At 38.6% G+C, this 12,987-nt stretch overlaps 1 protein-coding gene across 1 annotated transcript; it reads left to right on the top strand.

Annotated features, from left to right (window-relative positions):
• Positions 1 to 12,987, top strand: LOC147235736 (hatching enzyme 1.2-like). The gene is made up of 10 exons (XM_086140319.1): positions 1 to 81; positions 210 to 234; positions 335 to 385; positions 477 to 608; positions 1,061 to 1,178; positions 1,277 to 1,455; positions 1,869 to 1,950; positions 2,060 to 2,184; positions 2,748 to 3,014; positions 12,887 to 12,987. Exons 1-10 carry the CDS (start codon positions 1 to 3, stop codon positions 12,985 to 12,987), a joined length of 1,161 nt encoding a protein of 386 aa, XP_085996445.1.

Raw genomic sequence — 12,987 nt, 5'->3', positions numbered from 1 at the left:
ATGGCTACAGATTTGAAAGCCAGGAACACCATGAGCTGGCTTCTCCTCATCCTGATCTCTGCATTGATGGCAATCTTGCCTGTAAGTCTCCTTTTCTCAAGAATATGAGATGAATCCCAGCAGGTTTCCTGTTGCTGGTGTGATAACTATAGCTTTCAATACAATAGTTGGAAGTATTTCTCAATCGGCTTTTCTCTTGTTACACTCAGGCCTCATCAGATGGTGACAGCAATGGTAAGTTGAATATGGAGAACTACCACTGAAGATACAATACCCTTTTCTACTTTGAGTAAGCGCATGTAACTGGAATGACTATTGAGTATGTATTTTTCAGATGCATCTCTGACAGTCTCTGAAATCATTGAACAAGCAAATGCCAATGCATGTAAGCCTTGACACTTACTTAATGGTGTGTGTGTGTGTGGTTGGTAATTATCCACTGAACAGATATCGTGTGTGTGTAATGTGTTCTATAGACACACATCTAGTACATGGTGACATTGCCCCAGTTCTAGCCAGGAATGCAGACCCCTGTACAGCCAAAGGTTGCAAATGGCCTAAAAAGAAGCGGCTTGTCAAGGTGCCTTACAAAATCAGCACTAAATACAGTAAGTTTTTTTTTTTTTTTTTTCCTCCCCCCCTCTTCAGGCATGGGGTGTAAACTTTGTTTGTACTCAGGTCATGAGCTGTGTCTGAAACGGATTACAGTAGGTGTGCAGGATTCAAACTGATTTGGCTTCCTTTGTCCTTCCAGTTTAGCTAGAATGAAATTGGAGTTTAATGGTATCGCGAGTCTTGTGCTCTTTTGAAACGAGAATTGTTCTGCTTAAACACATGCTATTCGCTTGCTACATATTCCACTCTGGTAAATCTGAGATTTACACAGCAACCAATGCCAGTTGGTTTAAGAGCTCTGTATTATCCATGGCTTGGACTTTTATAGCATTTAAAATTCCTCTGTAGCTTTTAAATGATTGCTCTGATCACAAATTTGGTACATGTGACTTTAGCCACTCTTTCATATCTGATCTCAATTCTCAACCATGTTCTTTCCATGCAGGCAAAAGAAATCGTAAATTTATTCGTAATGCCTTGAAAAGCTTCCACAAGGTCACTTGCATTCGCTTTATCAAGAAGCGCAAGGCAAAAAATTACCTGGACATCTTCTCTGGAAATGGGTAGGGAGGGGAAACAAATCTGTGCACTCACAAAGATGAGACTATGGTTCTTTCACTACATTTAAGTCCTCTTTGAGAATAATGATATTGTCTCTTAGGTGTTGGTCATATATTGGCCGCTTGTCTGGAAAACAACAACTGTCACTGATGGAAAATGGCTGTTTGTACAAGGGCATCGTGCAGCATGAGATTCTCCATGCTCTAGGCTTCCATCATGAGCAAAGTCGCTCTGACCGAGATGATCACATTGAAGTGGTGTATGAAAACATCAGGGACGGTCAGTGCACAAATAAACATCACAGCTTTTTTTTTTAATGCAATGCTACAGAACATGGAAGGCTCAGTGAGGTTGTGTGAATTCTGTTATCGCACAAGTTTGTGCTAGCAAAGGGTTTACAAAAGCAAACAGGACAATTTGGAAGGATTTGATGTAAATTGCTTCTTAAGAGCAAAGAGCCAATCACTTGTATGGCCTTTCAGAACTAGATTAACCATAGAGGAAGCCCTAATGGCAACATCCCTGATTCCATCCTGGTCACAAGCTGCACTTATTGAATAGTAAGCTGGCAAAAGTTGAATACATGACCCAGACTGTAAATGTGCTCCAGATGGATTCTATAGAATGCCTTGAATATTCAGTTGACTACTACACTTTAAGTGAGCATTTTACTCTGACCGTCCTATTTTCAGGAATGGCTCATAACTTTGACAAGGAGGCGACAAACAACTTGAAAACTCCCTATGACTTCACATCTGTCATGCAGTATAGCAAGTGAGTGAAAAGTGCACTGGCAGAACTTGCGTCGCTCACAAACTAGCATTAGCAATGTACTTTTTGTGCAGCGCAATAAGTTGTCTAAACTTTTCGCTTTGTTCTTCAGCACGGCCTTCTCCAAAAATGGCAGGCCAACACTTGTTGCAAAGAGTGATCCAGACCTTAAATTTGGGTTTGCAGAAGAGATGAGTGCAAATGACATTAACCGTATCAACAAGCTTTACAAATGCAGTAAGTGGTTTTTCTCCCCCCTAAAACGAAGGTCTGATAACATGGCTAAAATTTTGTTCTCTTCCCAAATACAGACATGTGATTGACCCTTTGGGCTGAAGATCCTTAATTCCAACAGCAGACTTTTGGTGTTACAACAAAATGAGTAATTGGTGTTTAACTGCTTGTTCTATAGATTAACTTGTGTGCAAAAAAAAACTTAGCTTTGATTATTTTAATCTGGATTGTTTGAAGTAATGGAAAAGTGTATTTTAAAAAAAAAAAGTTTGGAGGCATTTGAGCGAAAACACTTAAGAATTTTACCATTGCAGTAAATTGTTTATTAGAAGGAAGCCTCAAAGTTTCATGATTGGTTTTACAAGTGTTTATTTCTCTGTTCTGTAAATTGAATAAATAACTTTAAACTACATGCTTCTCAGACTATTTGCTGTGGAACAGCCTCTTTCATCATAGGTTACCTAACATTCGGTTAACCTTTTGAGGCCTTTGTCTTAAATCAAAATTGCTTTTCAGTGAAGCCTTGCTGTTCAGTGTTACAGATACCCTGTGCATGTGGGCTACAGAAGTGCCTGTTTGCTCAGCTCCCCTCTTGACCATGACAGACCAGTACAGAGTCTTCAGATGCCACACTGATCTGCCTGTCTATCTGCTCCATCCTTCCCTCACTCATGCACAAGTCCCCAAGACTCTTAAATTCCTCCGCTTGGAGAACCTCTTTCCTGACCCAGATTGGGTATTCCACCCGTTTCCGGTGGAGTTGTTGACTTTGCAGGCCTGCTGTCATTTTCTTAACTTTATATTCTCTTTCAACGCCAGCATAAGAAGTGAAGGTCAGATGTCTTGTTTTGTAGTGTCGTCTTTCATTACTGCAACAGTAATTACTGCAACAGCAAATTAAACAGACACACTTCCCATTGACTTCTGTAAAGACATATTCATTGCCCCACCGTATCTGAAATTTCCTGCACTCACTTGCGATTTTCCGTTTCTTTGTTTCAGCCTTTTTTGGCATCATTGGCATTTTTTATTTGTATTCTCTTGGTGGCCAACTGCCTTGTTTAATGCAGTATCGCCACCAAGTGTTGAAACTAAGAAGTGCAATGCAGTCAAGAGCAAGTTTCATGTGTTTGACATATTTAATTGTATTTTTAGAATTTGCTGCCGGCCAATTAAGTGGGCCACGGGCAACAGTTGGCCCACAGGCGGTAGTTTGAACCCCCATAACTTTCTCTTTAATTATGACTGAAGAGCAGGAGTAGTGGGTAGTAAGTTATTGTGTGGAGATCAGTACAGTTACATCCAAGTCATAATGGCTAACCAGGCAATTTGCTGGTTAGCCAGGAACTCAGACTCACCACCTTTAGATGCTCCTGTCAGATCTCATGAAAGTGATGAAGCAGAACAAAGGCAACTAGGGTGGAAATCTGTCACGAGGGTTACTGGGAAATAACAGAAGAAATGTATCTGTTTTGACCCTAACCCCTTAATGTCCAGTTGCAAGATTTCAAAATATTTGCCATTAAGAATAGTATATTTTTTTCATTTCAATTAAGAATTCAATATTCCTAATATTGTACATATTAAAGGAAAACAATTATCTTCTAATCATAAAACAGACAAACCTTGGTATATTAAATACCAAATACTTAGTGTATGTTGGGGCATGATATGTGGGTGGTGCTCATAATAATCTTATACAAATTAATGCTGTGGATTCTTAAAGAGAGATGGATGATCTTACAAGGTTACTGTGATGTGGAAAAAAAAAAGTGGGCTGCTTCTCAAAGAATTTCAGATCAGTCCAAGCCTATATCCTGTTTGTAAGCTTTACAACATCTACCCACTGCAATTTTGTGGTAGATTTCACAAAGGTTGAAAGTAGTCATACCCTGGGGTTACTGCTGAGTTACTTCGATCTATCATATTGGCAAAATGAAACACATGACTTCTTGAACTGTAGTACTTCTTGTCAGTCTCATCAGTACATCTATAGATCTCTTTCTCAAATTTGTTCTGATTACCTTGTTTTGCTGTCTTTACCAGACTTTGTCTCACACTTGACATACTGCTAAATTAATATGTTCATGATTTATCTATTGTCATATCAATATTTCCATTGTTAAATCTATGGGCGTTTTCCAATTAACATTTATACCGACAGGCTGGTGCATTACCATGCTATGTAGTGGAATTTGGAAAATTCCTAATTTTCTATTTGAAGTCAGATATAATAATGTGTAAACAATTAGTTTTAAGAACAGTGATGTAAAGAAGCTTGTCATTGTAGACCAAAGAGAAGATTTATGGACGTAGTGAGAGAGAAAATGAATGTAGTTAGTGTGAGAGAGGAGGATATAGAGAATAGGGATAGATGGAGAAAGTTGATTCGCTGTGGCGACTCCTGAAGGGAAAAAGAAAAAGAATTTGCACAATGGTGGCAGTTCTGCAGGTGACCTCTGCATATGCTTCACCTGTAATTTTAACTTTTCCCTGTGTAGAATTTTAATTCTCCCTCAATCTCGGAATTCTATTGAACAATAACACTCACACCTGCAGTGACGTGCGGTGAGGTTCATGGCTGATGAGGCACTGACGTCATCAGTCAGATTTACAAACATATGAACCCTACGGAGTAGCTTATTCACCATTTTATTGGCAGCAGTTAACGTGTTTAGTTTAAAATATCATATCAGCATTCTTTACATATAAAAACTGTAGCATAGAAAAAAAGCACATAAAAAAACGTTATTATCTCTTCCTTTACTTATAAATGAAGTCCATGCGCCGCTGAGCAGCGCTGAGCGGTTTTCCTTTACCCTAGCATTGTGGATGCTGATGTTGTGTCTGTGCTGTTCATTTAAAGCCAAATCTATCCTGGACATCTCGAATGTTTTTAGCGCGATTTGACTTTGAATGCGAGTGGCCGACTGCTCATGTTTGATTGCCAGAAGTTGAAAAAAGACTGCAGGAAAAGCAGAAAAGGCGCTTTCTTACTGGACAACCACAGCGCCAGCCTTTTCGTGTGAACCACTCCGTTTGAAAAGACTTCCGTCTCCTAGTCTGAAGCTAATCCGTTAGTACCGGCTTCGGTCTTCCCTTACTTATAATCTGCTTCGACTGAAAGTCCAGTTCAGAAAATTCTTTCAGTTTAGCTATGTAATCCTCCATTTTGGAAATAGAGCCAAGAAAGAGGAAAAAATAACTGAATGGCTGCACTTCACTTGCTAACTGTTTACATTAGCTTGCTATTGCAAATTCTATTATTCTTTAGCCGAGTAGTAAAAAGGCTCTCTGGGATCACCAGTGCCCCCTACCATGAGGCACCATCACTGCGTGCCTCACTTAGCGTGTCTTCGCTGCCGCTTTACGATCGCTCGGCCCGAGAAACACGTTACGGTTGTTGACGAAAAAAATTATACACATCAGCGAAGTTCACATAAGTTTGCAAAAGTCACTGGTGCGTCCCCTGAAAGTGGGTTGCTATACTAACAGAGAGAGTGTCTATTGTACGTAGCACCACTTATTGTTCTGGGCTGTTCGTTGTAGGTCTCTAGACTGCTGTGTTGACTGACCGGGTGACTTGTCTTCAGCCTTCCATAATCGTGCTGGTACCAGCTCTTTCATTATCAAATGCTTCTGCCATAATGGGTTGTTGACATCCTCACAAGAGAACATCCGGCATCTCCTGCCTGTGGTGTTTCTTCAAGCAGGCTTCAGCCATTTCCCTGGCACCTTTGTAAAAGCTTTGTTTGTCAAAGAAAAATTAGGGACAGCATTTGGCTTTAGTGTCCGTTTAAAACTAGTTGCGCCGGTGAGCGCTCTCAGCAGCTTAGCATTTTCTTCCATTTGCTGTGAGAATAATTTCAATGCTGCATTGTTGTCTGAGAGAGGCTAGTCATCAGCCCATGAACCAGTATACCACTTCCACTTGTTTTGTACAGTCATGAGTCCCCATCGCCCCCTGTTTCTTTCACCAGAGTCTTATCGTTCAGGTAGAAATAACACAAGATAAACTGTCAGGAAAGCCTGGGGAAATATCAGGATTCAGCCCAAAAGGAATACAGTCAAAGAGTTGAAGAAAGACAAGGGGAAAAAGACAAGATGAAGAATAGGGCAGAAAGCTAATGGAACCTAACTTGAGTGTGTGAAAAGGGTAAGATAAGAGGAGGAAAGGAAGTTCAAGGAGAGGTTGTTTGGGTGCAAGAGAGGAGAAATTGCATTTTGATGGAGGCAAATTAAATCATCTGCAATGGGCAGCTTGGAGCAGAGACACAGTTTGAGATGGTCTTGTGAGCACAGACAAATTACTTCCACCTGTGTGTGTTTAATAGGAGATTGCCTGCCTGCCTCACCACCTTGTAAGTCTCCTTGTTGCTACTTATTTGTGCTCAGACTAACTGCCATTTTACCCACCTTGAAGGTGACAAAACTAGAAAAACACACTCCATTGAAAAAATAAAAAAAAGGACAGAGCACAGGTTTCAAGGCTGGGAATGAAGAAATGTCACAAACACAACTTACAGTAACAGGATTATAGCTGCTTGACAAAACATTGAGCCACCACATGTCAGTCTGAGGATACATCTTTACACAAGTAACCTTGGAAGAGTTTGCAAACTCACTCTCAGTGTATACGTCTCTTCGATTAACATAAAAAATCTGGCAGAAAGAGCTCTTTCTTTGCTCTTTTGATTGTACATAGTTGTTTTTCTGTTCTCTTCACTGCTTTCATGCAACAGGAGCAGTGAACACTGATTTATAAAAAATGTCCTCGGCTATGCTTCAAAGCACAATCTTGGTTATTCAATATTCAAGCTGCAAGGTTCTAAAGGCTGACATATTTATCCTGTTTTTTTAGGGAAACATTTAGATTTGACTGCATATATTATATGCAGTCAAGACACTGAATCAGGCCTTTACCAACCAAAAGAAAATCTTTATTGTGATGCCAGAGACAGACAGAGTGAACAGGACTAGGCATCCTTCAAAGAATGAAAAATAAATAAATAAATGGAAATAAATGGAACTTAAATAACAATGTGTCTGCAAACTTTCTCAGTATACCATGTCAACTGAACTCGTGCAAGAGGTGACACATCTTCAAAGGAAGCTGAGTCCAGCTGCCATGATAAGATTTGGCAATGGCTGAATGAAACTGTTACCAAAAACACAAATGATGCCTTTGTTAAATGTAAAGAAATTGAACATTTTATTATTGATTGTCCACTTTTCTCTGGTTTGTTAAAACAGCAAGTCTTCGAGTAAAACATTATTTATAATTCAAAAATAACATAATTTGAAAAAATTACATAGTTATTGGATTATAGTATGGCAGTGCCCCATTTATTGAAACACCACAATATCTTGTGATGATACTGCAGTTTCATTCACAACAGTGTTGTTGAGAGTGGGACTTCAACAGGGATCAGCTCTGAGCCCCTTCCTGTTTGCAGTGATGATGAGCAGGCTAACAGATGAGGTTAGACAGGAATCAGTGACCATGATGTTTGCAGATGACATTGTGATCTGTAGTGACAGCAGGGAACAAGTTCAGGAAAATCTAGATAAGTGAAGGTATGCTATGGAATGGTGAGGAATGAAGGTTAGTCTCAGAACGACAGAGTATATGTGTGTGAATGAGAGAAACCCGGTTTGAGCAGTGACGCAACAGGGATTAGAGATCAAGAAGCTGGAGGATTTCAAGCATTTATTGTCAACAGTCCAGTGCAGTGGAGAGTGTGGAAAAGAGGTGAGGAGATGGGTTCAAGCAGGTTGAAATGGGGGGAGAAGTGTGTCAGGGGTACTATGCGATAGAAGAGTATCAGCCAGAATGAAAGGTGTATAAGACAGTGGTGAGACCAGCGATGCTGTATGGCCTAGAGACAGTAACAATAACAAAAAGACAGGAGGCAGAACTAGAGTCGCAGAGATAAAGATGCTAAGGTTCTCTTTGGGAGTGACCAGGACGGATACAATCAGGAATGAGTCTATCCAGAGGAACAACATGTTATATTTTTTGGAGAAAAGGTCAGAGAAGCCAGACAGAGATGGTTCGATCATGTACAGAGGAGGGATTGTGAATATTTTGATATTTGATATTTTGACATTAGACAGTGGCTGGAATTGGAGCCGCCAGGCAGGCGGTCTTGAGGAAGACCAAAGAAAAGATTTATGGACGTAGTGAGAGAGAATATGAGGGTAGTTGGTGTGGGAGAGGGGGATATAGAGAATAGGGTTAGATGGAGAAAGTTGATTCGCTGTGGCGACCCCTGAAGGGAAAAGCCAAAAGGGGAAGACAAAGAGTGTTGTTGGGAGTCTTACTGTATTACTAATGAATGATATCTGTTAAATCTAATAAGATGTCAATGGAGGCAAAAGCCAATTTGCTTTCATTGTCAAACTAGATATAAGAATTAAATTTGATTTAAGTTGTTGAGGAAATTTCTAGAACTTTAGCCTTATGAGACAATGCTGTAGCGTGGCAAGGTTCTTACTTTTCAATCAATCATAGTTAAATGTGTTTAAACTTGGTCTGTGTGTTATGTATTTCCAAAGCCAAATTTTGGACATTAGCTACAACAAAAATAATAAATACAAAATATAGGGACAGCATTTCAGTTTTAACAAGGAGGTGATTTTACTAAATATAGACATGTTGAGTAATCTTAATGTTTGTGTAATGTAATGTTTGCAAGTCATTGCAAGTTTCTATTTCTAGCTAAAACTGACAATGATATCTCTGTTTAAAGGTGTGTGTGTGTGTGTGTGTGCGTGTCTGTACTTGGTGCAGATGTTGATTTGAATCAAGCAGACTATTTGTGTCCATGTAAACAGTGCATGATGTTTAGTCTGCCTTCACAGTGAAATATACCACGGATTGCTTCTGCCATCATTTAAGGTCAATTCTTACCAGTTTTTCCTTGGGGAAACACTGTACAGAATAAATCTAAGTAGGTCAGAGCATTCCTCTTGAAGTAGTGACTACATCCAAATACTATGAGATTTGCACATCCAGTGCTGTACTTAACTGTTTATGTTTCAATTTACACTTCTTCAATTTACCCAATTCATACTGTATTTGACTGTTTACATCTCAATTTGGACATTTTAATTTGCCATTATTCAATAGTCGTTGCAATTGTAAAAAAGTGGTAAGACTCGTCAAACAGCCATGAACAACCTCAGAATGTTCATGGCCTACCTTAACTGACTGTTTACCTGCCAACTCCTGCCAATTCCCTCTAATTGGACCATAGCAAAATGTATTTTTCACTGCTCTTAATTGTGCTTTTTTATTTATTTATTGTTTTATGTCCTAACTTAAATTACCTACATCCCTTCTATGTTACTGACACTTTGCCATACTATCTGGAATTCACTGCAAACAGCAAAGTAAGAATTTAATTCTAGAGGAAAACATTTTTGCTTACTATGCATATGATAATAAACCCTTACCTAATTAAAAAATGTCACCATATGTTGTTCACAAAATTGATTGTGCTTTTAAGTACACCAAGTCCACACTTTGTTAGAGATTCTTGCTCTCTCTCCAATATTCTTCTGAGGAACATGAGCTTAGGCTTGTTGACAACACATGTGGGTTTATCCTCTTCTAACATACAGCAGCTTCAAAATACTTTTGTTGTCAATTGCAGACATCTGGTCATGGCAAAGCTTGTCTCTGGTCTCGCCAAAGCAACAGACAAGGGTGGGGTACTCTCCGAATCCTCATAATCGGTCTTTCTAGAATCGAACATAGAGAATGCTTGTTTGCATATGTAGGTAAGCAAACACTATATTATAATGAATCAACAAAATTATCAATGGTAGCTAGTTGAGGAGAATTAACGTCTTCTGCTCATCTTGCTTAGATTTGATAGAGACACACCAAATATGGGCAACAGGCAATGGAGACCATGGCATCCTCGACAACCATTGGTGTTATCAACATGTGTATCACTTCTTAGTCATTGACCTTGCCATCTTGAACCGTTCCTTTTCTACAGCTACATTCTACATTAAATCATGCAATTTCTTCATAAATAATATTTATTCATTTCCACCCCATGCTGCTGACTATAGGCATATTATAGTCTATTGGGCTACTGAATTATTTTAAATGTCATTTGTACCAGCAGGATTCGTTCATTCATTCATTGTCTATGTCACTACATATAGAGATATAAAACCATTCGCACACTCACTCGAACATCTGGGTGAAAAAAAAATAATGGAAAGAGGTGGGCGGATGGATAGTGGAAACATTTGTACGGTGTATAGATGCAGACTGTTGTGGGTGGTGAAAGGAATGCTAAGGATAAGTTGTGTTGTAACAACCCTAATCTATATCTGTAGAGGTTCTTAGTCATCCAGGTCATGGTGAATTCTTAATCTACTTTGTATCATTACCTCATCTGCTTGTTTGCATTACTCAAAATATCGCACAAGCTGGTTTAAGATGCTAATACTTCAACTAATATAGAATTTTAAAATATAATTTTTATATCTCCACTGGAAGGGAGAAAGTGGAATGATATCTGTATTCCATCATGATAAACTTTTTGCAATTCCAGTGAATCTTCTATTTCTTTAAATCACCACCACGACTTCCACCCCCTCCATTATCTTCAATATCTTACATAGTATTGCTTCTGAATTCACATATCATGAAAAATAATCATACACATGCATATGTGGACCACTACTGGACAGTGATGACTTTGTATTATTTGCGTCTGGTGGCCAATAAAACATAAGTAACAATTTAATTAAGCCTTTCAGAGAATTCAATATTTGGTCAGAATTTTAATTAAACATAAAACATCTTAGAATAGATTACAAGACAAACTCATCATATAAAATTGCTCTGGTCTCCTTTAGTCTATTTTAGACCAAGGTGGCGTTAATGTTGGTGTCTGTTGAAATTGACACTGGCTGTTTCATCTAGTTTAAATCAAATTAAGAAAGGTAAGGTTTCAAGAAAAATTAACTGGCACTTCTTTGTCTGGCAGTGTAATTTAGGAACATTGCGATAATTTCTCATGATGGTTCCCCCAGGCCATGCAGCATGCTTCTATATGATTCTTCCAATTAAGTTTAAGCCATCACAATACCATATCCTGCATACTAACTCATCACCAGTATTTTTGTATTAGAATGCATTCTTTTGTGAAGGGATTTCTGAGGATTGAAATGATATGTGCCTGGAAATCAAAGGGAAATTCATTCCAAGGAATTTGGAGTTGAGGACAACATGGTCCTGACTAATCACAGCTTCATCATCACAAGTAATCATCAACAATATGCAGTGGTTTAGTCACTCCACTGTGTGACTGAGCCCTCCAAGCAGCTATATTTAGTTTGCCAGCCTTTTCAGCAAAACGAGGCCTAATGAGGAAACTAGGGCAGCCCACAGTGACAGAGCCCTCAGTAACCTAAAGCAGCGCTTTCTAAAGCCCTTGATGTTATTAACGATCACAAAGCTGCCGAAATACTTTTTTTTAATTTTGGGTGCTTCAAATTGAAACAAAATAGATTTGAATTACTTTTCTAATGTTAATAAGAAAGTTCATCTAAAGTCTTTGAGGCTTGTTCTTTTCTTTCGCTCATCTTTAAAGATGCAACTGATTTATTACTATATGTCATTTGGTTAGAAGCTACAACAAAACTATAACAGAAAAAAGAAAGAAAGGAGAGAATAATCTATCTCAAAGACACTTTTAAAATTTTCATATTACTGGTCACTATGCCTGGATTTATGTAAACGAATTTCTACATTGAAAAAAACCTGATGATCATTTGATTAGATTCCGTGATTCCAAAGTTGTAATAATCATTATCCATCATCAGACTGGGATATGCTGGCAGTTATTTGTTGTTCTTTTTTCAACCAATTAACACTTGTTAAGTAAATGCACATAATTACCTGTATATTTTTGTCTGAAAAATGCACCACATGATTTTTAGTTGTGAAAAAGAACACCCTATACAACAAGAATGAATCCTTAAAAAATTTCAGGAGAAACAGAATCACAGAATTACAAACATAACACAATGTGATCAATATAATATGATCAACTTGATGTATATATTGTGTATTGAGCAATCATACTATAACACCACCATCACCGAGGCAGAAGTAAAGGGGATTAAGCCCAGAGAACATAGAATCTTCAGCCCTGGAGAGGGTCTTCCCTGTCCCCTGACCATGTCTAGGAACCCAACAGTAAAAGGTTAACTTGGAGCAAAAGGAAAAAGTTATGCAGGTTAAGAAAAATAAAAGAATGTTGGAGTTGTCTACGAGAGGGCCAAACATATGCTGTTCCCATAAAAGAAAGATTTTATTTGAAAAGTTCTACACATGTGGATGTACATCGGTGTTAATGCTTCACTCTTCAGTGATCCAGAATTTATTTGTAGATAATGCAGTTTGGATAGGATAGTGTGACAATCATCTCTTTTTAACTAACTTATATTGGTTATGAAATGGGACCTACCCTATTTGAAGATATTTGACAAATTTCAAGTAACATTTTCTTCCCCACTTTAGAATCAGTAGTATGAAGCATGAGTGATGCTGCCACCAATCCTAGACCCACACAACTGTTGTGAATACTTTATATGGACTTGGTCAGTCTTCATGTGTGTTTTTGTTTACTTCATTCATCTATCCATTCATCTTCCTTTGCTTATCCGATATCAGGTCGTTGGGACCGCAGCCTGTGTGGAGAGGCCCAGTCTTCCACCTCCCATATGGTCCGGCTCTTCTGGGGGGGATCCCAAGGCATTCCCAAGCCAGGCTAG

This window comes from Fistularia commersonii, chromosome 3, assembly GCF_037954325.1.
Source record: "Fistularia commersonii isolate RoL2024-O1a breed Wild chromosome 3, RoL_Fcom_v1.0, whole genome shotgun sequence".
Classification (NCBI taxonomy): domain Eukaryota; kingdom Metazoa; phylum Chordata; class Actinopteri; order Syngnathiformes; family Fistulariidae; genus Fistularia; species Fistularia commersonii.
This window is presented reverse-complemented; position numbering and strand designations above follow the sequence as displayed.

What these genes read in the sequence shown, in the direction of transcription:
- LOC147235736 (XM_086140319.1), top strand. Translation starts at nt 1, where the DNA reads ATGGCTACAGATTTGAAAGCCAGGAACACCATGAGCTGGCTTCTCCTC. An exon ending in TCTGTCATGCAGTATAGCAA is followed by an intron (nt 1,951 to 2,059) that starts GTGAGTGAAAAG and finishes TTTGTTCTTCAG; the next exon opens with CACGGCCTTCTCCAAAAATG. An exon ending in CAACAAGCTTTACAAATGCA is followed by an intron (nt 2,185 to 2,747) that starts GTAAGTGGTTTT and finishes TGTGGGCTACAG; the next exon opens with AAGTGCCTGTTTGCTCAGCT.